This window comes from Microtus oregoni, unplaced genomic scaffold, assembly GCF_018167655.1.
Source record: "Microtus oregoni isolate MIOR12 unplaced genomic scaffold, Mior012 000009F_ref0000495, whole genome shotgun sequence".
NCBI classification, from domain to species: domain Eukaryota; kingdom Metazoa; phylum Chordata; class Mammalia; order Rodentia; family Cricetidae; genus Microtus; species Microtus oregoni.
Genome location: NW_024543068.1, coordinates 16,463,771 through 16,486,677, shown reverse-complemented (window position 1 = coordinate 16,486,677; position 22,907 = coordinate 16,463,771). Strand labels below are relative to the sequence as shown.

The 22,907-nt window shown below is 45.4% G+C and overlaps 1 protein-coding gene across 5 annotated transcripts; it reads left to right on the top strand.

Annotated features, from left to right (window-relative positions):
* The first annotated feature begins 1,120 nt into the window (after window positions 1–1,120).
* Window positions 1,121–20,280, top strand: Srsf5 (serine and arginine rich splicing factor 5). 5 transcript variants are annotated; one of them, XM_041658661.1, is made up of 8 exons: window positions 1,121–1,399; window positions 16,374–16,518; window positions 17,120–17,190; window positions 17,288–17,386; window positions 17,569–17,638; window positions 18,852–18,925; window positions 19,276–19,386; window positions 19,495–20,280. In XM_041658661.1, exons 2-8 carry the CDS (start codon window positions 16,393–16,395, stop codon window positions 19,754–19,756), a joined length of 813 nt encoding a protein of 270 aa, XP_041514595.1. In that variant the 5' UTR covers window positions 1,121–1,399; window positions 16,374–16,392; the 3' UTR covers window positions 19,757–20,280. The 5 variants fall into 5 exon arrangements, with proteins under 5 accessions (XP_041514595.1, XP_041514593.1, XP_041514596.1 ...); XM_041658659.1 differs by lacking the exon at window positions 1,121–1,399 and adding an exon at window positions 15,361–15,513; XM_041658662.1 differs by lacking the exon at window positions 1,121–1,399 and adding an exon at window positions 15,368–15,517 and having other exon boundaries at window positions 19,498–20,280.
* Window positions 20,281–22,907: the final 2,627 nt, after the last annotated feature.

The window sequence follows — 22,907 nt, the reverse complement described above, 5'->3', positions numbered from 1 at the left end:
ACACAAGGTTCTGTCTCAAAAAAGGAACAAAAAGGGACAGAGGATCAGGGCTGGAGAGATGGCTCAGCAGTTAAGAGCATTTGAGGTTCTGAGTTCAAGTCCCAGGAACCATACGGTGGCTCACAACCATTTGTAATGAGATCTGGTGCCCTCTTCTGGCATGTAGAGATACGTGCAGGCAGAACACTATACATCATAAAGAAATAAATATTTTTTAAAAAGGAAGAGGAAAAAAAATGCTTGCTTAGGCTTTTAACCTTGGTGACAGGAGGCAGAGATGTACCCAGAAAGGACTCTGAAATGCCCTTTGAGCCATGTGCTTAGAGAATGCCACTGGGGAAGCGGGGTCAGGTTCAGGCTTGGTGTGAGGCCAGGGCCCAGCATGCTCCCTGGGGACTCTGGGAACTCTCATTGCTTCAGCCCTCTTCCTTGTGTTAATGAGTTTAGCTCAGTGACCCATTGGGTGGACCTCTATGATTGCTGTTTACCTGTCCTTTAAGAGAATTTGGGATGGGGGGGGGGAATGAAAGATAACATACCTTTTCTGGCACTTTACGTTAACATTTAGAACTTTAAACCATCAATCTAGAGAATTACAGATATGGGGCTACTGCTCTTCCAGGAGACCCAGGTTCGAGTCCCAGAGCCCATATGGTGGCTTACAACCGTTTGTCACTCCAATTCCAGGGACTCGGATGTCTTCTTCTGGCCTTCCAGGGCACTGGGCACTCCTGTGGTCCATAGACATACATTCAGGCAAACACATCCCTAAAACAAAAATTTTAAATCTTTGAAAAAAAACAAAACTGCATAGCATAGAGTCTCACTTCCGGTTCATCTGGACGTCCTCTATCCTCTTGCAGCGCCCGCAATCGCTGGCAGCTGGAGGGGGAGGCAGAGATGGCTGGCGTCGCAGATGAGCGTCCTGTGACTCTCCCTTCTCTGCTTCTAATAGGAACGTGTCAGTGGCTCTGTTAGACTAAGCTATCGCTGTATTTGTACTGCTCAAGTAGTTGCCATGACTACTTGCCATGGTAATCTCCGCATCAAAACAGCGTTGTGTCCTGAGGACAAAAGCCGTACTGTGAAAACAAGGTACAGGATTCCACCCTCCCAGCCTCTCCATTCTGTTCTATAGCCGACCTTGGCCCAGAGGAAAAAGAAAATGGGCTTTCGGTGCAGACAGATTGGGGCTTGAATCCCCCGCAGTGGCAAATAGCGCTGAACTTGGGAAATAAACCTCTTGGAACCACACTTCCTTTTCCACCAACCAAGGCCAACAACTGCCATCTTAGGGCTCTTGAGAGGATCACATGGGATAAACCAGTGCAATGAACTGGACAGCATCTGGCGTACGACAGACCTCCAATTACTCCTCCTGAGCTTCCACGGTACATAGGTAATTATTAAGCTGGCTTCCTACGATAGCGATGGTGAAGGAAACGGGCATGACTCAGCAGGTGAAGTGGGTTCAGGCGGCTGCTGCCGAGGCAGAGCCTTGTGCCGGGAGGGAGGATGCTTTGCACTGCTCTGCGGGAAGGTCAATGGGTTGTTACAAGTTGTGAACTATACCAACCCAGGCCAGTTGAAGTTGAGTTTCATGTTTATTCAGCATCTGGGATGCCGGTGTTGAGGTCAGGCCACCCTGTCCTGGGTTACTTCATGATGTGTAAAGCAGTGTTTTGTCAGACCGTCTACTTTATCAAATTTTGACTACATTTTGAGGATGGAGAATGAAATGAATAACATTGTTTGTCAACTTGACAGGGTCTAGAACCAACTGGGAGCTGTGGGCCTCTGCACATGCCTATGGGGGGGATATCTTTTTTTCTTTTTCTTTTTTTTTCCAAGACAGGGTTTCTCCGTATAACAGTCCTGGCTGGCCTCGAACTCACTGAGTTCTGCCTGCCTCTGCCTCCCGTGTGCTGGGATTAAAGGTGTGTGCCACCACTGCCCAGCAAGGGGGATTATCGTGGTAACATTAATTGAGGCCAGAAGCCCTGCCCATTGTGGGGGTCACCACTTCCTGGCTGGGGTCCTGGGCTGTCTAAGAGGAGAAAGGGAGCAGTCATGTGGTCGTTCAGCACTCTGCCTCTGATTATAGATGGGATGCGACTAGCAGCTGCTTCGATCTCCTGTTGCCTTCTCTGCCCTCGTGGGCTGTAATCCTTGAATCCTGAGACTGAACAAAACCTTTCTCCCTTAAGCTGTTTGGTCAAATGATTTTTATCCCAACAAAAAGAAAAGAAACTTAAGACAGATGATATCTGTGAGCCTGAGTGGCATCCCCCAGTGGTACAGACTGATAGATGATTATTCTTGGAAGTAGAGAGGGTGCCATCTTAGAAATGTATTGGGGTGGGGCTTAGCAGGTAAGAGCACCGACTGCTCTTGCAGAGGACCCAGGTTCAAGTCTCAGCAGCCACATAGTAGCTCACAACTGTCTATAACTCCAAGATCTGACATCCTCACTTATACATGCTGGCAAAACACCAATGCACATAAAATAAAAATAAATAAATAAGGATATTAAAAACATTCATTGGGGTGAATTGGGACTGTAGGGGTGCCTAAGTATCTCAAGATTAAAAGCATCTCAAGAAAACCAAGCCTGCTAGAGCATTTGTCAGACACATCAGCCTTAAGAAAGATCACTCCCTTCCCTGGCCCCCATAAAGAGGTGGAGACCTAGTCCAGCAATGGCAGTCAGGCCCCCTGACCTGCCATCTGGCCACCTGGTGCATGTATCAAGGGACCACTGGAAGAGACTCCTGACTGTCCCCGGAGCTTCAGCTCAGCTTGGTCCTGTTGTTTGACGTGAGATTTGACTCTTATCTCTGTTTAACTCTGTCTAGTTGATTGCCGTGTTGTTATAATTGGCCTCATCAACATTTCTCCAAGTCACCCCTTCCATCCAACATCCGACGTCCCGTCTCATGTGTATTATTCAATATTTATTAAAAAAAAAAAAAGAAACAAGCTGGGAGGTGGTGGACACCTTTAATCCCAGCACTCGGGAGGCAAAGGCAGGCGGATCTCTGTGAGTTCAAAGTCAGCCTGGTCTACAGGAGCTAGTTCCAGGACAGGCTCCAAAGCTACAGAGAAACCCTGTCTCGAAAAGAAAAAAGAAAAAGAAAAGAGAAAAAGAAAAGAAAACAAACAAACAAAAGACAGGATTTTTTTTAAAAATTTAGAATAGGAGTTTTTTTGTTTGTTTGATTGATTGTTTTTTAAAGGGAATTAGGCCTCCTGATCATAGGGGCTGAAGGTCCGCTAATAGGCTGTCTGCAGGCCGGAGAGTCAGAGAAGCGAGGAGCATGACTCAGTCCAAGGCCAGGGGCTGCAGAACCAGCAGCCAGCAGTGCACCCCCAAGCCTAAAGCCCAAGGCTGAGAAGCTAGTCTGGAAGCGTCACAGGTCACTCCAGACGGCAGTGCCAGAGTTTCCCCTTTTCCTTTCCTGATCTGCTTGGTCTGGGCAGTTGGGTGGTGCTTGTCCTCACTAAACTAATCCATGCACTGGTTTCTGGAAACATTCTCGCAGACACGCCCGGCACTCTTCAACCCAGGCAAGCCTGCACCCCAAACTAACCATCACACCTCAGCCGGCTTAATACCCTGCTGCCGTTTCACCGCCTTATGTGATGAATGTAACCATTTAAAAGACAATAAACATGTATTTCAGTTGTTTCTGTAGGTGTCTGCCCGAGCTTCTTAGCTGGGTGGCTCAGGCTCAGACTGCTTTCAGTGTTGTGGTTGCACCACCAGTGAGGACAACAGTCGTTCTCAGAGTCTGCCTCCAAGCCCATGCATTCTTCTTGCTGGCTATTGGCTGCAGATTTCAGTCAGTTTTACCATAAATTACCTTGTGGCAGGTGGATTCTCCCCAATCACGGTGTGTGTGTGCGTGTGTGTGTGTGTGTGTGCGCGCGCACACACACATGAAAAAAGAGAGAGGTGGAGGTCTTTTTTTTTTTTTTGGTTTTTTTTGAGACATGGTTTCTCTGTCACCTGGAACTTGCTCTGTAGATCAGGCTGGCCTTGAACTCAGAGATCCACCCCCCCCCCCCCCCCCCCCGCCTCTGCCTCTGCCTCCCTCCCCAGTGCTGGGATTACAGGCATGATGACAAGGTCTTTGTTTTAAGTTGTTCACCTCATATATTTTGTCGGAGCTGACTAAGAGAATGATAAATCTCAGTAACACAACAGTCAGTCCGGTGTTGTGGGATGTTTGTACACTGTGGGAAGGGGCATTGCTGTGATTGGTGTAATAAAAAGGCAGGAGGTGTGGTTGGGGCTTCTGGTCAGAGAGAGAACTCTGGGAAGAAGAAAGGGCAGAGTCACCAGCCAGAGAAGGCAGGATGTGCAGGTGGAGAGCTAACAGCCACGAGGGTTGTGGCAGGATATGGATGAACAGAAATGAGTTCATTTAAGCTCTAAGAGGTAGTTGGGAACACGTCTAAGCTTTAGGCTGAACTTTTATAATTAATAAGAACTCTCGAGTTGGCTGGCTGGGCAGCCTTAGCGGTAGAGTCAAGGAAGAGTAGATAATTAAACTGAAAACACAGAGACACTAGGAAATATTTGATGGTGCTTCTAGAGAGGATCAGAGAAGGGGGGTGAATGGAAGGGACCGGGGAGAGGGCTCATCAATGGTAAGCGCTTGCTGTGCAGGCATAAGTTTGGATCCCAGCACCCATGTAACAACCATGTTACAACCATGTAATAAGCCATGTGGCCCATGCACACCTGCCACCCCGGCTCCATACGTGATAGAGATGAGGGTCACTGGAGCTTTCTGGCTGCCAGCCTAGTTGAGAAAACCCAATCCGCAGGTTCAGGGAGAGAGAGACCTTACCTCAAAGGAATAGATGGATCTGAGAGAGGAGGGCTTTTGACACCCTCTTCTGGTTTCCTCACATGCACACAGGCTCACACAAGAGCAAGCACAAGTTTATACACTCTTGCACAGATACATACAAATAAATAAGCAAACAAATTGGGGAAAAAAGAAACTTCAGTGGAACTCAGGAGTGGATGGTATACACCTGGGATTTCAGAACGTCGAAGGCTGAGGCAGGAGGATAATGAGATCAGGAGGAAGAGGAGGAAAAGGAGCTGATGAAGCAAGCCGACCCCAGATGAAGGTGATTCCTGTGGGAAGCAGAGGCCAAAGCTGGAGATACATAGACTCTAAACTAATCTAAGCCTACAGCAAAGTAATCTAATTAACCCAAGGCAGCTAAGCCTGTCTGTAAAACATTCACTTATATTAGCCAGTAAATAAACCTCCTTTTTTTCTATGCAGGACTGAAGTGAGCCAAGTGCCTTGTGCATTCTGCCAAACACTATCACTGAGCTGTGTTTCCACATAAACTGGATCATGTTATTTTCTTACACAACACCTTGCGGCTTCTATGAAGCTCCCTTCGGTAGAGCCCAGGGTCTGTAGCATGCCCTAATTAGAGTCACAGTGATCTCTGCCTCCCATTTCTTTTTACCTTGTTTCTGGTTTTGAGTTTATTATACCTTCTATCCTTGCCCAGTGTGGTGGTGCACACCTTTAACCACAGCGGTTGGGAGGCATAGGGAGGCAGATCTCTGTAGGTTCCAGGTCAGTCAGGGCTACGTAGTGAGACCCGTCTTAAAAAACACACTAACAGCCAGGCGGTGGTGGCACACGCCTTTAATCCCAGCACTCAGGAGGCAGAGGCAGGTGAATCTCTGTAAGTTTTAGGCCAATCTGGTCTACAAAAGCTAGTTCCAGGACAGGCTTTAAAGCTATAAAGAAACCCCGTCTCGAAAACAAAAACAAAAACAAACAAACAAACAAAAAACTAACAAACCCAAACAAATACACCCTGCCCAAGAGGGACATTGACAGTGAGTTTTTGAGGTTTAGTTACCATAAAACAGTAGAAGCCACGAGCAAGATGACCATACTCAACCTCATCAGGATAGCCTAGACACCTAAGAGCTAGGTGCAGAGGTTGGACCAGTTTTATCTGCTAATGAGATCCAGGCCTCTGGCTGTTATGGGTGTTTTGTCTGCACGTACTGTGTGCGTCATATACATGCAGTACCCGTAGTGGCCAGGTGGGGGAGGCAGATCCCTTGGAACTAGAATTATAGACAATTGTGAGCTACCATGTAGGTGCTGAGACTTGAACCCTGGCCCTCTATAAAAGCAGCAAAGGCTTTTAACCACTGAGCCAGCTCTCTAGGCCCTTACTTTTTTTTTTTTTCTTCGAGACAGGGTTTCTCCGTAGCTTTTTGGTTCCTGTCCTGGAACTAGCTCTTGTAGACCAGGCTGGCCTCGAACTCACAGAGATCCGCCTGCCTCTGCCTCCCGAGTGCTGGGATTAAAGGCGCGCGCCACCACCGCACGGCCCTTACTTTGTTTTTGAGACAGTCTCACTACGTAGCCTAGGCTGATCCCGTACATTCTATGTTGCCAAGGCTGGCTTTGAGCCTGCACCAGTCCTCTGGTCTTTTCACGAGTACTGGGATTGCAGACCTGCTCCAGCCTGCCCAGCTTTAGTAAGCCATTTCTTCTGTAGTAAATGTAGCTCATGAGTGGATATTCTGATTTATTAATGGATACGGTGAATGAATGAAAAATAAAATAAAATAAAAAGGAAAGGAAAGGACATGACCGCTCCTAGATATGGTGGAGGAGAAAGTTTATCGTAGATAGGTGGGAGAGCATAGTCAGAGGTGGGGACATCGGGGATAGTCTAGAGTGGACATGCCCAGACTGAACTGTACCACGGGGTGGGGGAGAGGAGAGGGAGGGGACCAGGTGGGACCAGTTAGGTGCCCAAAGGTGCAAAAGGGGCAGGTAACCAAAATGTCTGGATTCTTTAGGGAAGAGTCTCTGGGAAAAAGACAGCCCAGCCCCTGGGCTGGAGAGTTCGGGGTAGAGGGTGGGGTGTGCCATCCATACACTGTAACAGGTAGGGACTGAGGGATGCCGGGAGAACCTGGTGGCTAGGTCCTCTTTGCTAGTTAAATAGGCACCTCAGTCATTTGTCGCTGATCCTGGAAACCCTGTCAAGGAAAGAAGGATTGAGAACTGGGCCCCGGGCTGGCAGGTCTGCAGTGGTCACACTAGGAGCTAGATCAGGCACTGCTATCCGAAGCTTCCTTCTTGATATCAAAGATGGCATTAATTCAGCAGGTGATCAATCCCAGTGTTGATCAGCAAGGCGAGCAGAGGAGGTTAGAGGGCAGCTCTGGAGGACGGCCCTTTGGATAAACAGTTCATTGAGCACATTGCAGAGGGGCATGCAATGGGGCAGTAGCTACAGTACTGTCTGCAGCACAGGAAAATGGGGCTGGATTTAAATGTGTAATTTGATATTTGTATTAGACATCCACTTAAAACTCAGTTTCAATGAGGAACCATTTACACACAATAAAATGTACCAATTCATATCGAGAATTTCATGCGTGCTTAAATGTTCGGATCAAATTCATCCCCAATTCCTTCCCCTTTCATCTCCAATTCCTTCAACATCCTGCCACTTTTCTTCATATGAACTCTATCTCTATATCTGTATATGTATATGTATATATATATATACACACACACGCACACATACATACACATATCCATATATATACAGACACATATATGTGCATACACGATCTATATATTGCCCTCTCCCTCTCTCCCTTCCCCCTCCCCATTATGTCCACTTAGTGCGGTCTGCATGTACCTGTAGTGTGTGTGAGGCTGTCCACAGGAGCGTGGGAGCCACTTCAGGAGTTGCATCCCTGAAGAAAACTTCGTCTTTCTCCTTCAGCAGCTATCGATTACCAATCACTTCTCTCTCTCTCTCTCTCTCTCTCTCTCTCTCTCTTTATTTTTAAGCTTTATTTATTTATTTTTATCTTATGTGCATTGGCATTTTGCCTGCATGTGTGAGAGTGCCAGATCGCCCGGAACTGAAGTTACTGTCTGTAAAGACAGTTGTGAACGCCATGTGCTTGCTGGGAATTGAACTCAGGCCCTCTGGAAGAGAAGTCAATGTTCTTAATTGCTGAGCAATCAATCCCCAGCCCACCAAATCACTTCTCAGCTAGGGGATATTTTGGGAGTTTTATTTTGGTCTGTTTTTATTATAAAACAGAGTCCTGCTGAGTGGTGGTGGCGCACGCCTTTAATCTCAGCAGTCGGGAGGCAGAGGCAGGCGGATCTCTGTGAGTTCGAGGCCAGCCTGGCCTACAAGAGCTAGTTCCAGGACAGGCTCCAAAGACACAGAGAAACCCTGTCTCGAAAAACAAACAAACAAACAAACAAAAAAAGACAGAGTCCCAGACTGGAGAGATGGGTCAGTGGTTACGAGTACTGGCTGCTCTTCCAGAGGTCCTGAGTTAAATTCCCAGCACCCACATGGTGACTCACAACCATCTGTAATGTTATCTTGTGCCCTCTTCTGCTCTTCTGGCCCGCAGGGCAAGGACTTGGGAGCCTGGTTTCTCCTGGCAGCCCTGAGCAGGGGCTTTATAAGCACAAGCATCACAAATTTGTTGCCAGGTTACAGTTAAAATGCTCACCCATCAGAAGTCAAAGATTAGGGACTTTTCTTGTGTGTTCCATCGTTATCAATGGACACAAAATGGAGCTTTTCAGTCCAACCAATCAGATACTTGTTCTTTCTGTTGTTAGGAGCAGCCACAGTGTATAAAGAACTAAGGAGCATAACAGACTATTTCTATTGCCTAAGGAGGAGGTTGGTCAGCTACTGGAAAGTTCCCAGCTCCCCTAGGGTTGGGCACCTGAACTGTGTTTCACCCCTCAGATAAAATGGATTCTGAAGTCAAAATGACAGTAATTAGGCCAAGGTGCTTTTGTCTGCTCCCTTCGTGTCCCATGTTCATGTGGTGCCCAAGGGGGAGTTACAGACAACTCGAAACCCCATATGGGTGCTGGGATTCAACTATGGACCCTGGATCTTAAGTCCTTTGGAAGTGCAGCCTTTGCTCTTAACCACTAAGCCAGCGTGTCTCCAGCCCCTGCTGTAAGGGGTTTGATTCCCCTTGGAGCAACTCCTTGAGCAACTTCTTTCAGACCCACAGGCTTGGCTTTACTTCAAGGCTCCACCACTTGTTGACTGTGTCACTCCGAGCTTTGGGTTCAGTGTTTCTTTAAGGGGAGGTTATTAATTAGTGTCAGGGAGTTGTGCAAGGGCCAAGTAGGCTAATTAATCTAGCACTTCAAGCCCTATGCCATCCCATAGTATGATAAATGGCAGTTTTTATGAAATAGGATGATGGTTATCAAGATGCCACTGAATTTCGCAATTAGGTGGAAGGTGAACTTAGAGACCAGTTTCAGTGGGAAGGCGGGGAGGAAGTAGCAGGAGGTGAAAGAGAGCTCGAGAGAGTGGCATTCCAGAGAGTAAAGACCCCACGAACCGCTCTGATACATAGGAAAAAGAAGTTTTTTTGACATCAAGCTTTAGAATGAAAACTGTGCGTATTTGAAAGGTCAGATTAAAGTGGTTGTGGACAGAGTGGGACTTGAAGATCGAAGCAGACAGGTGTGTGTCAAAAATCAAAGCCTTAGCCAGGCCTGGCGGTGCAAACCTGCAAGTCCCAGCCCCTGGGACGCAGAAGGAGGAAATGTAGGTGATCCTGGGTTGTGGGGCGAGAATGAAGGGAGCCTTCATTCAGCTCCGTGAGAGCCTGTTTCAAATCCCAGGCTGGGGAGATGACTCAGCATGTAAGAAAGCTTGCCATGCAAGCCTGACAAGTGAGCTGGAAGCTTGAACCCACAGCAGAAGAGAACCAGCTCTGAAAGCTGTCCTCTGAGCTCCACGCGTGTGCTATGGCGTCCGCATGCTTGCGTACACACACACATGCACAATTATTTTAAAAATAACAATAAAATAAAGTAGAATAGACGCCTTTAGAGCTGGGCTTGGTAGGAGACACCTGTAATTCCAGCCTTTGAGAGGCTGGACTGGGAGGAATGTGAACTTGAGGCTAGTTTGGGGAATTCTTTCTATAAATGAAAACCAAAATAAAAAGCAAACAAAACCCCCTCACACCTTGGGAAGATATTAAGCTCTTTAAGGCAGCTGAGCAGCAGCAAGACACAAGCATTTGAATACTTTCCAATAGGTCCTCTGACCACCCCACTTCTTTTTTTTTCTTTTTAAATATTTTTTATTTATTTATTATGTATACAATATTCTGTCTGTGTGTATGCCTGCAGGCCGGAAGAGGGCACCAGACCCCTTTACAGATGGTTGTGAGCCACCATGTGGTTGCTGGGAATTGAACTCAGGACCTCTGGAAGAGCAGGCAATGCTCTTAACCACTGAGCCATCTCTCCAGCCCCACCCCACTTCTTGTTTTACCCTCCCATGTTGGACTAGGGCTGAGCTGTGTGAATGTGATATGAGAAAAACTATGTCTTATGAACTGTATTGTGTTCTTACAAAAAGTGTATGCTCAAATCCTCCCCTCTAGTGCCTCAGAATGAGACCTTATATAGAAATAGGGTCATTACAGAGACTGCTGAGTTAAAATGAAGTCATTAGGGTGAACCCTGGTCCAATAAAACTGGCATCCTTTTTAAAGGGGAGAAGACTTGAAACACAAAGACAAACATGCACAGAAGGAAAACGACATGATAGCATTTAGGAAAGAGCAAGCCATTTGCTTGGAGTGCTTACATCTACAATCCAGGAATACTAAGGCTTGCCAACAAATGCCAGAAGCTAGGAAGAGGCAAGGGAAGGCCCTCCCTGGAGCTGTCATAGGGGAAAGACCCTCCAGACACTCTGAGTTTTAACTTGAAGTCTCCCAAAACTGCAAAATACTAAATCTTTGTTGTTTGATTCACAGTGCTGGTGCCCTAGGAAAAGTAAGTCACTGGGTGGTGATAGCGCATGCCTATTATTAATCCCAGCATTTGGGAGGCAGAGGCAGGCGAATCTCCTTGAGCTCAAGGCCAGCCTGGGCTATAGAGCAAATTCCAGGACAGGTTCCAAAGCTACACAGAGAAACCCTGTCTCAAAAAAACAAAAACAACAACAACAAAAATAAGTTGAGGTATTCTCTTAACCAACAATACTAAATACCTAGTCCTATATTTCCATGATCAAGTACTGTATACTGTGCAGTACTGTGTACGCTATGACTGGCTGCAGGGCAGGCTTGTTTACACCAGCATCGCCACAAACACGTGGGGAATGCCTTGGGAAGAGATGCTGTCCCGGCTAGTACACCTCACTAGGCAATAGGAATTTTCAGCTTCTGTTGTGTGATGTTTCTTGGGTCAAGAAATAGAAACATTCGTTTACCTAAGAGAGAGGGATCCAGTGGACAAAGAAAGGAGCTCACCAAGTTCCAGCTTGGTGAACCAATGAGCTTGCTGGAGTTACTTACCGGAGCATGTGTGATTCAGAGGCAGCTGCAACCCGAAAGCCTCCTCCCCAGTAATTATTTACTACTTATCTAACCTTGGAGCGGGGTCTTGTGAGCCACCTTCATCCCTTCACTTAGGAGTGTAAATAGGCCTGGCCCTCTGAGAGTCTCCTTGTAGGTGATCAACAATTGCTCTTATTCGAGATGGCAATGTCCAACCCAGAGAGACAACTTTATCATATAGAAAGGGCCACCCTCAAATACTGTAGTCTACAGTTGACAGAAACAAAATGTCTGTTCTCTATGACTCTAGTGCCATGGATATTTACGGGTATTTTAAATACTATGTAGGTTTTTTCTTTTTGGCTTTTTGAGACAGTTTCTCTGTAGCTTTGGAGCCTGTCCTGGAACTCTCTCTGTAGACCAGGCAGGCCTCGAACTCACAGAGATCCGCCTGCGTCTGCCTCCCAAGTGCTGAGATTAAAGGCATGCACCTCGTAGGTATTTTTAATTAAAAAAATATTTAACAAGAGATAGATAGGCTTGTAGGGGTGAATCTGAGTCAGAAACAGACATTCTTATTTTTCTCTCTCTCTTCTTCCTTCCTTCCTTCCTTCCTTCCTTTTTTTTTTTTTTTCAGACGGTCTCACTGTGTAATTCTGGCTGACTCTGAACTCACTATGTAGAGCAGGGTATCCTTGAACTCACAGATACTTGACACCTCGGGCTCAGAAGTGCTGGATTAAAGTGGTGTGCAACTATACCCAGTCACCGTTTCATTTTTGACATAGGGTCTCATTCATTTTGTAGCCCAGGCTGAACTCTAACGCTTGCCAATCCTCTTGTTTCAGCCTCCTAAGGTGTGGGGGTTACAGGCAAAACCCAGGATTTCAACATCCCAAAGAAATTATTTCAGGATAATTATTCTTTTGAGAAGTCATTTGGGCTAGAGGGATGGCTTAGTGGTTGAAAACATGTACTGCTCTTCCGTAGGACCCAAGTTTGATTCTCTGCCCCATTGGGCAGCTCACAGCTGCCTATAGCTGCAGCTTCAGGGGATCTAATGCCACTGGCCTCCAAGTGTCCTTGGACTCCTGTGCACAATACCTACACATATACATTTAATTAAAAATAATGAAATAAAGAAAAACTTTTGGAACAAAATCTGGAAGAAAGTTAATGAAACTTTTTGCTGTTTTGTTTTGACACAGGTTCTCACTATGTAGCCCTGGCTGGCCTGGAACCTGTTATGTAAACTAGGGTGTCTTCAAACTCAGAGAGACTGGCCTGCTTCCAGAGTGCTGGGATTAAGGACATGTTCCACCACAACCATCTTGACATTTTTTTTTTATTGTCAGAAATTTTAAGAGTTTGGTTATATTGAGGAAACTGTCAAAAAACAAAACAAATAAAATAGACGATCTGGTCAGAGTGAAAAGTGTCCTTAGGAATGTATGAGATAAGAAGAAAAACAGTAGACACTTGATTGCACATGACCACGGATATATTGAAGCAAAAATAGTGGAAATGTCCACAATTCTACAGAAAAAACCTCTTGTCACACCAAAATTATGTGCAGAAGGTTGGTGCAGATCTTGAAAGTAGAACTGCGCTTACAGAAGAAACTTAGATGCTTAGTAATGTTACTCCTTTGAAAGTTAGGAGTAAAGATTTAAAAATATTACATCTATCTTTTTTCTTTTTAGATATATTAACAATTTATTGCATCACAGAGCAGTAGTGGTGCACACCTTTAACCCCAGCACTCAGGAGACAGAGGCAGGTGGATCTCTGAGAGTTTGAGGCCAGCCTGGTCTTCAAGAGTTAGTTCTAGGAGTCAGGTTCCAAAGCTACAGAGAAACCCTGTCTCAAAAAAAAAAAAAAACCAAAAAAAAAAAAAAACAAAACACCCAAACCAAACCAAACCAAAAAACAAAAAGAAAAGAAAAAAAAAAAAGAAAAAAGAAAGCATGCTTAGTCACCATGCCTAGCTACTGCAAACTTTATCAACTCCCTACAGCTTCAGGGAGGGTGTGACCTGATTTCTGGGAAGAGAGAGGCAGCTAGCAGGTGTGATGCGAGGACAATAAACTTGCTCTGACTTCATGATCTTTGCATCTTTTTTCCTCTACTAGAAAAGTTATTTACTTGGATGTCTTTGGGAAGGGTGCCCATGCACCTAATAGAATGACTTGGGAGAAGAATGTTCATACAAATACGGGTCTGTAAGGAGTTGTCCTCCTTCCCCAGGCATTTCTGGAATGGTACATGTTTTTAGTGTGTGGTGTACATGCATGTGTATGGGGCAGAGGTTAAACTCAAGTGTCTTTCTCAATCACTCTCCATCTTATGTATTAGGGCAGGGTCTTTCACTTGGTCTCTGAACTCACTGATTCTGCTAGTCCAGCTAGCCTGCTTGCTTCAGGGACGGCATGCTGGGGTTGCAGGTGACCTGCCATGTTGGACTGACACTTCACTTAAGTAGGTGCTGGGATTTGAACTCCTGTCCTGATTGCACAGCATCCCTCTTAGCCACTAAGCTCTCTCTAGTAAGCTTTAAAAATTTTATTTGATAAATATATATCTTGTTTTAAATTCACACCATAGATCACTGTAAGTTTTATTTATTTTTTAATTTTGTTTTGTTATTTGAGACAGGGTTTCTCTGTGTATCTCTGGCTGTCCTGGAACTCACTCTGTAGACCAAGCTGGCCTTGAATTCACAGAGACCCGCCTGCCTCTGCCTCCTTGCGTGCTGGGATTAAAGGTGTGTGCCACCACCACTATAAGCTATAAATTTTTTATGGACCCTCTGATGCTGCTTTTATTTGCATCCCTAACTGACTTGACAAGCTTATCCCCTGTGAACCAGTCAAGGTCCCAGGTGCTCTGAGATCAGAACTAGGGCTGCGCTTCAGCTTCCTAACTACTAATTATCTCCTTGAAACCCTAGCCGACAATCTGTGACCCTATTCTAGGGACATCTTAAAATCGAGATGATGCTTTGGGTTACAGATAAAACACTAAAGAAAAGTAGCCTTCTCACTACAATGGCTTTTTTTTTTTTTTTTTGCCAACGTTTCTAGATCTCCTGACCTTACTAGTGGAGGCAGAATGGAGTTAAGGATGTGGAGGGCTTCACCCTGGAACCACATTTTCCATTTTATGTGTTATACAGAAAGGACTGGATAATGGCCAGTTGGATTGAGAAAATAACTTGAAATCTGTTCCAGCAAGTTGGAGCCCAAGAGTGGTACTAAGTTCGGTGCAGGAGCGTTACTATCCACAGTCACTTCACTACCTCATCATGTAAAATCCCTTCGTTAGTGGAAAAACAATTCAGTTCTTTAGCTTTAGAACGAAAGCCCAAATTGAAAGAGGAATTCACTTGAGACTCAAGGAACACTCCCTCCTTGAAGCACATTGGGAAGAACAATTTGCAGGCCTGGTAGTTCAGGTTTGTAATCCCAGCACACTGAAGGCAGAGACACATGGACCTCAGTGAGTTCGAGGCTAGCCAGGGCTGCTTAAGGAGACGGTGTGTGTAAATAAATTTATATATATATATATATATATATATATATATATTTTTTTTTTGGTTTCTCTGTAGCTTGTCCTGGAACTAGTTCTTGTAGACCAAGCTGGTTTTGAACTCACAGAGATCCACCTGCCTCTGCTGGGATTAAAGGCGTGCGCCACCGCTGCCCAGCCAGTAAATGAACTTTAAAAAAAAAAAAACGGGTGTTTTTGTAAATCCTGGGTTTCTTTTACCTGTTTAAAAAACAAAAAAATCTAAGAGAGCTGTGTCATGGTGACTTTTTGGGGGCCACTCACTGTCCCCACCACCCACAGACAACCCGCTGCCGCCGGCTGGGGGAGGGGCCACCGTAAGGAAGCCCCGCCCCAAGGGGGACTTCCGGCTCTGCGGTAACTTCCGTTCTCGGCTCCGACTGGGCGTGCCGCCCCTGGAAGTGACGCAAGGACGTTCCTTCCATTTTGTGCACCGCCCGAGCCGCTAAGTGCGTCAGTTGTGGAGAGACGTAGACGAGAGGAGGTCGGGTCTGTAGGGAGGCAGCCGGCTCCGTCGCAGACTACGGACCGCCCCGGGTCCCAGCCGCCAAAGACCCCGTCCGGTAGGTGAGTGGCTCTCTTGGAGGGCAAGGCTTCTCGGATCGAGGCTTCTTCATGGCCGCTCGGGTCGCGAGCGGCCGGGGCTTCGCTCTGTGCGGAGGACGGCGTCTAGAGAGCGGAGTTGATTGAGGTGGGCGCTGGGGCACGACTCCCTCTTGGTGGTGCTTGAGGGGGCCACAAGGCGGAAGGGAGGGTGTTCGGGGGAGGGCGTTTTAGAGGCGTTTTAGGGGGAACCGGGGCGCTTCTCCCCGCCACCCTTCGGTGCTCCTCCTCCGGCTTGGGACGCCCGGACGCCGGGAGCCGGCGTCGCCCAGGGCCGCTAGGGGCTCCCTTTCGGTCGGCAGGCGCGGCGCTCGGAGGCCCGGCTCGTCTGAGGCTGAGGACGGAGCTCGTCCTGCTCGCTCCTCCCCCGCCGCGGACCCCCGCCGCCGCCATTTTGTGCTGCGAACGCGCCCGTCGCCGACTGCGCACGCTCGGCTGTGGCGTCGCGAGATTCCGGCTTGTGACGCTCTGGGAGGCCGCGGCGCGTGCGCGGCCAGCTGCGATTGGACGGGGCCCTGCGGAGGGCGGGGCCGGCTTCGCCCGCATTTCTCGGCCTTTCCGAACTGCGGCAGATGGGAGGGGGCCGGGAGCCGGCCTCGGAGCGCGGCTGCGCAGTCTAGAGAGGTGGCAAGTGGGCGTTGCGGTCGGCCGCGGTGTGGGAACCTGGGGGAGAGGGGGTCGTTTGGGGAGTGGAGTTTAAATTTGAATTTTGAATGCGAAAGGGGCCTGAACTCTTGCCACAGCCGTTGGTAAACGTCTTGAGGCTTTTGTATGTATGTTTGACTGCTTGACTGATCCTTTTGATTTACTTGCCTAACAGGAAACACTAGCCGGGCATCATGAGTGGCTGTCGGGTGTTCATCGGGAGACTAAATCCAGCAGCGAGGGAGAAAGATGTGGAAAGATTCTTCAAGGGTTATGGACGGATCAGAGATATTGATCTGAAAAGAGGTTTCGGGTTTGTGGTAAGTGTTGCGAACTGAGTTCCGTTAACTGTCGAGAAGTGGGTAAACGGGCGGTGGTGGCAGCTTGGGAAGGGGAGGCAGCAGATCTCTTGAGTTTAAGGATAGCCAGGGCTACACAGAAACCCTCTTTCGAAAAACAAAACAAAAAGTAGTTAGAACTTTTGTGATGAGCACTGGTTTTTAAATGGATTGAGTCTTTTTTTAAAAAAATATTTATTTATTATGTATACAATAGTTTGTCTGCAGGCCAGAAGAGGGCACCAGACCTCATTACAGATGGTTGTGAGCCACCATGTGGTTGCTGGGAATTGAACTCAGGACCTTTGGAAGAGCAGGCAATGCTCTTAACCACTGAGCTATCTCTCCAGCCCCCTGGATTGAGTCTTTGTGTAATGTTTTTTCCAGAAAAAATGTTAGTTGCAGTCTTGACAGTGAATTCCATTAGGTAGAATTAAAAATAATGGCGGAATGGGGCTCGTTCACAATCACCCCTTTCTATGTATTGAAGATATACCTCATTCTGAAACTTGTCACGATTTTAAAAGGCTGTAGAGTACGTGTCTAAATGCTGTTTAGTGTCTTACTGTAATGTAAATTTTAGGAATTTGAGGACCCAAGGGATGCAGATGATGCTGTGTATGAACTTGATGGAAAAGAACTTTGCAGTGAAAGGTAGTGAAAATCAGTTTCTATCTACTTCCCCCAGGATAACAGGAAACTGTTGGGAGTGTCGGGTAAGCATGTCATAGGCTCTTTGATGTCTTCATAGGGTTACTATTGAACATGCTCGGGCTCGGTCTCGAGGCGGGCGAGGAAGAGGACGATACTCCGACCGCTTTAGTAGTCGCAGACCACGAAATGATAGACGGTACGTGGTGCGCAAAATAGTCTTAAGCATAGGAACCGTTAGCAAATGGTTGTGAGGCTTGAAGTCTGGTTACTTAGTCCACATCCTGGGAACCCTGAATCTTGGTGGGAGTGCTTGCTCGAGTCACTGTCAGTAGAATGTTCTGGCACAGACCATCTGACAGTGCTTGTTCTCCTCCTCAGAAATGCTCCACCTGTAAGGACAGAAAATCGCCTTATAGTTGAGAATTTATCCTCAAGAGTCAGCTGGCAGGTTTGTTGAAATACAGTTTTGAGTTATTTTAATGTGGCATTTAAAAGTGTTAATGGGTAGTTAATGTTTTATTAATATTAAAAGTTTTAAATTAATGGATTTAATTGAACTATACTTTTAAACTTTAATTAAATGTAACTGGGGGATGTTTCAGATATTAATATTAGTGATCAAATGTAATTGTTTTGAGGTTATTTTTTTCATGTTTTTAAAAATCAATTTTAACCAAATATTAAACCCTTTATTTGCCAGCCTATCTGTGTCGTTGGCCTTATGACGAGGAGTGCCTGTGGGTTATCCTAATCGTTGTCTTGGTCACTCTTGGTTGGGCCTGGTTGACTTTGCCAGTCAGCTCCTACAGTGATCAGTTGGCCACCTCTAGATCTGTGTTTGCCGGTCTAGACGTAATCGATGCACTTACTTGAAGTGCCGGGTTGCAGCGATCCCAGAACGTTGATAACGTGATCTGATCCCTAAGTTGAGAGCTGTCTTCCTGTAACGCTTCCGAATAAGAGGTCCTGGTCGAAAGAGTTGAAAGATACGCAATTAGTTGGTCGTTGGAATCCTGATCGCAGTAAAGTGGTCCTTGGTAACTGCACAAGAGTAAAACATGTCTGCATCGCCAGTAGTCTGCTAATAGGGAGGGCTGTGCGATTAAAGGCTTCCATCGATTGGGTAGTATCCTTCAAGTGGGTGGCGAAGAGCCAGTCGGGCCTATGTCATGAAGGTTTCTCCGACCGCTTAATGGTTTGCTGCTTGACTAGCCTAGGGAAATGTTAATAAAGGTAAAGTAAATTTTTTTAATGACATATGGGGCACAAAATAACTGGTGTCTTTGTAAATGTTTTTTTTTTTTTTTTTAAATATAAAACTAGTCTTTAAAACATGTACTGTTCCTTTTTGGTTTTTTTTTTTGTTGTTTGTTTTGTTTTTTGTTTGTTTTCCCCCTCTTGTACTGAGCTCAGTTAGACTAATACTACTATAATGTTAAAAATTGGAATTTCCCTCTAGCATTTTGCTTAAAAGCAATATGCTATTTGCTTATTTCGTGCCCTGGCATAATTTTTGAACTCTGATAGAATACAAGTGTGGTATACGCCATGTTTGTACTTTATCTAACAACTTCTCTTTCAGTAGTCTTGTTTTTATACCGTGTGGTTGTTTGTGTGTCACTTTGCCCTTTCTCTCCTTAACATGATTGTCTTGTGTTAAGGACCTCAAAGATTTCATGAGACAAGCTGGGGAAGTAACCTTTGCGGATGCACATCGACCTAAACTAAATGAAGGGTGAGTATGCACTGGAGTTGAGCCTTTCAGTTATCTGGGACTTTCATGGTGGCATTGCTAGGATCTAAAGTATGCATGTGCTTGATTGTGGTCGTTTTGCATTTGGCAGTTTTGGGAGAAAGTTTTTTATCAGGGGATTGTTGGTACTGCCATTTAGTAGGGATCTGGCATCCTGCACATCTGACAGATAGTACATGGTAAGACACCTGCAAGCAGTTGTCTGCCTCAGCACTCACAATAATGGACTGAGCAGGGAATCTTCTGAATGCTTGTCTTGATCTGTGTAGACGCATCTACATGGCTGTTGGAGATACAAGCTTTAAAGACATTTCTTTCCCTCCCATTTTCAGGGTAGTTGAGTTTGCCTCTTATGGTGACTTAAAGAATGCTATTGAAAAGCTTTCTGGAAAGGAAATTAACGGGAGAAAAATCAAATTAATTGAAGGCAGCAAACGTCACAGGTATTCTTTTGTTAATATTTTTAAACCAAAAACTTTATGTAACTAACTTTTAGAGCTTTATCATACAGGTTAATTTCCCCTTCTTTCTTTCCTCCCCATTTTTCATAGCAGGTCAAGAAGCAGGTCACGATCTCGGACCAGGAGTTCCTCTAGGTCCCGCAGCCGATCTCGTTCCCGTAGGAGCAAGTCTTACAGTCGCTCAAGGAGCAGGAGCCGGAGTCGGAGCAAGTCCCGTTCTGGTAGTAGGTCTCCTGTGCCTGAGAAGAGCCAGAAACGTGGTTCTTCAAGTAGATCTAAGTCTCCAGCATCTGTGGATCGCCAGAGATCCCGGTCCCGGTCCAGGTCCAGATCAGTTGACAGTGGCAATTAAACTGTAAATAACCTGCCCTGGGGACCTTTTTTAAAAAACAAAACAAATTCCCAAACCATACTTGCTAAAAATTCTGGTAAGTATGTGCTTTTCTGTGGGGAGGGATTTGGAGGGGGTTGGGCTGGATTTCTTTGTAGATGTGGACCACCGAGGGGTTGTTGAAAACTAATTGTATTAAATGTCTTTTGATAAGCCTTCTGCTCACACTTTTGTGACTGTCTGAAGTATATAGTTTGTGTATATTGACAGAGCTCTTTTATAACTAAAGCATTTAATTTTTTGTACTAGAAAAACTTTTGAACATTTTAGTTCATTGTTCAGATATGTTAACTCAAGATTAGTTTAATTACTCAATTAAACTAATAGCTTTGGACACTTTAAAAGAGCTCTAAATTTGCGTGTATATAAAGGCTTAATATGAGTTTTCTTTGTTAGGGTCGTGGGTGTCTTCTCACCCGTTAACAGCTGTAGGACAGACATTAAAGCAGCTGTTTGTTATTGATAATAAAATATATTAAGTATTATACAACTGCTTTTGGTGTTTTCCTCTCAAGAAGTCTTGTATGTTTATTCTGTTCCATTTTGTGTTAAAAACACAACACATGTAGAACCCTGAAGTAGTGTGTGGGCTATTTTTTGGTATTTGAAGCTAGTGAATGAAAGAGGGCCCCAGGAGCCAGTGAACTGTTCAAAGCTGACAGCTGAGTGGAATGGCAGTTAACATTATTTCTGTTCCTCCCCTGCTGTCTTATTGTCACCTGACTTGTGTCGTCAATGGGTTACATATCCTCAGAGCACAAAGGGCGGTGATTTGGTAACACATACCATCCAGTGCTGGTGTTGGCTTGGCTTCTTGATGATAAAAACAGTTGGCTTAATCGTAATTTCTTAGTGGTCGATCTTAAGGAATTTTCATGTGCTGGTTTGGTTTTAGTTTTGAGATAAGCAACTATAATCATGTTTTCACTAGGTTTTTCAAGTCAAGTTTCTCTGTGTAGCCCTGGCTATCCTGGAACTCTCTTTGTAGATCAGGCTGGCCTCTGCTTTCGATTACTGGGATTAAAGGCATGTGCCATCACTGACTGGCTCTGGCTAATACGTGATTCTATGTTAGTGAGGAAATAAGAAAAATACTGTATAGATGACTGTCTTAACTGCATGTATGTGTGTATACCACTTGGATTCCTAGTGCTCAAGGAAGCCAGCAGGTGGTGCAGGATTCGTTGGAAATGGAGTTAGATATAGAAGCAGCTGTGTGGATGCTGGGAATCAAACTCCAGTCCAGATCATGTGGGATCTGGGAGAGCATTAAGTCGTCTTTAATTGCTGAGCCATCTCTCTAGCTCGGTTTTAATGGGTACTCATTTAGGTCTACTCCCATGTCATTTAATAAATATCCCTGTGAGAGTGAGAGCCACCCTAGAAGTGTAGGAAATGATTTATATTCATCTTGAAAGCCTAGTTGCCAGGTACTAGCTTGGTGTATTTGATAGCAGAACATCTTACTTCAGCTGCATTACCACTTAGGGAATTTAGGGGCTTTTCAAAGGACAAGTTAAGGGCAGCTGTTAGGGATCCAGGATTTCAGGTTCTAACGATCCCAGGTCTATAGACAGGCAACACTCATGCCTGCCTTGTGGACTAGAAGTAGAAAAAATGACCTTGTTTGCCTCCTCAAAGTGGGCCTTTGGAGTGAGAGTTGTCATTTGGGAGCGCTTGTTAGGAAGGCTGGTGACTTGCTAGTCTAGGAAGAGAGTGGCCATGAAGTACAGCTAATTCTTAGAACATTTCAGTGTGCTTGCTTACTTAGGGACCTGTTGCCATAATACTGGCAGAACACAGCCATCTCTTTATTGGTCACCTCGCCTGCCCTTCATGGGAACTGCATCAGGTTGAAGTTTTGCATTGAGCACAGACCTAAGGTTTGAGAAGTTATGATCAGATTCTTTTGAGGCAAGGTTTCACTTTGCCTGTGGGCCTGGCTGATCTGGGACTTGCTATGTGCAGGCTTTAAACTCAGATGTACCTGCTCACTGTCTCTTGTGCTGTGATTCAGTGTGCCAGTCTTAGAATTCTAAGGGAGGTTTTAGTACTAGTTTTTTGGTGTTTTTTTTTTTTTTTTTTTTTTTTTTTTTTTTGTGTGTGTGTGTTCTTTGATCTATTTCTAAGGATACTGTGAAGTCCCAGTTCAGTCTTTCCTAAATGCTAGATTCTTACATAAGTTAACACATCTTGCAGTGTTAGGACATCATTGATCAGATGAACCCAAAATGTAAGAAAAAGGTTAAGTATTTTGTGGTAAGAGTTGATGCTAGCGTATACCCTAGACTGATATTCACTTTACTATGTAGCCTCAGTTGGTCGTCATTCTATGCTCTCCCAAATTGGTGGTGTTAGACTGCCCCAACATGTATGTAACCTTTCTTTGGTTTGAAATTTGGGATTGCTATGTAGCTGTGCCTTGCTTCGTACACTATGTAGCTATGTAGCCCAGGCTGGCCTTAAACCTGAGACAAACCTCCCACTGCTTTAGCAGGCATGTGAGCGTGTACTTTAAAGGGCTATGGCACCATGTTTTTTGTTGTTTTTTTTTTTTTTAATTAATAACAGCCCAAATGGTCAGTCGTTTCTTCCTGTTCTGGTCCCAGGAATGCTTGTTAGTCTCGCAGCTTTGTCAAATAAGTGCCTTAATGTGGCTGCGGTTGCACCTGATCACTGTTAAGAAAAACAAAAGTAGCTATGTTCAGCTGTATGCAATGGGGAGTTTGTTCATCTTTCAGTTCTTTTTGGCATCCAAGTAAAAAGTGCACAATGTTTAGGTATAGAGGAAATATGAGGGTGCAAACATTTTTCTGTGTGATAGCCTCCCAAGTTTTTGGAGTGCCTGATGCCACTGACAGGCAAGCTGATAGAGTAGTTATGAAGTCATTGTGCTGGCTTGTTTCTTGGCTTCTTAGGAATTTATCTTTCTTCTGATATTTGAAGCCCTTTCATGTGGTGGTGGGTGGCAGTTTTGTCTTGCTTTTTATGTGTTTAGTTTTTTTTTGAGAAAGGGTTTCTCAGTAAGTAACAGCTCTGGCTGTCCTGGTGTTGTAACACTTTGTAGACCAGGCTGGCCTCGAACTTCTGAGTGCTGGGATTAAAGATGTGT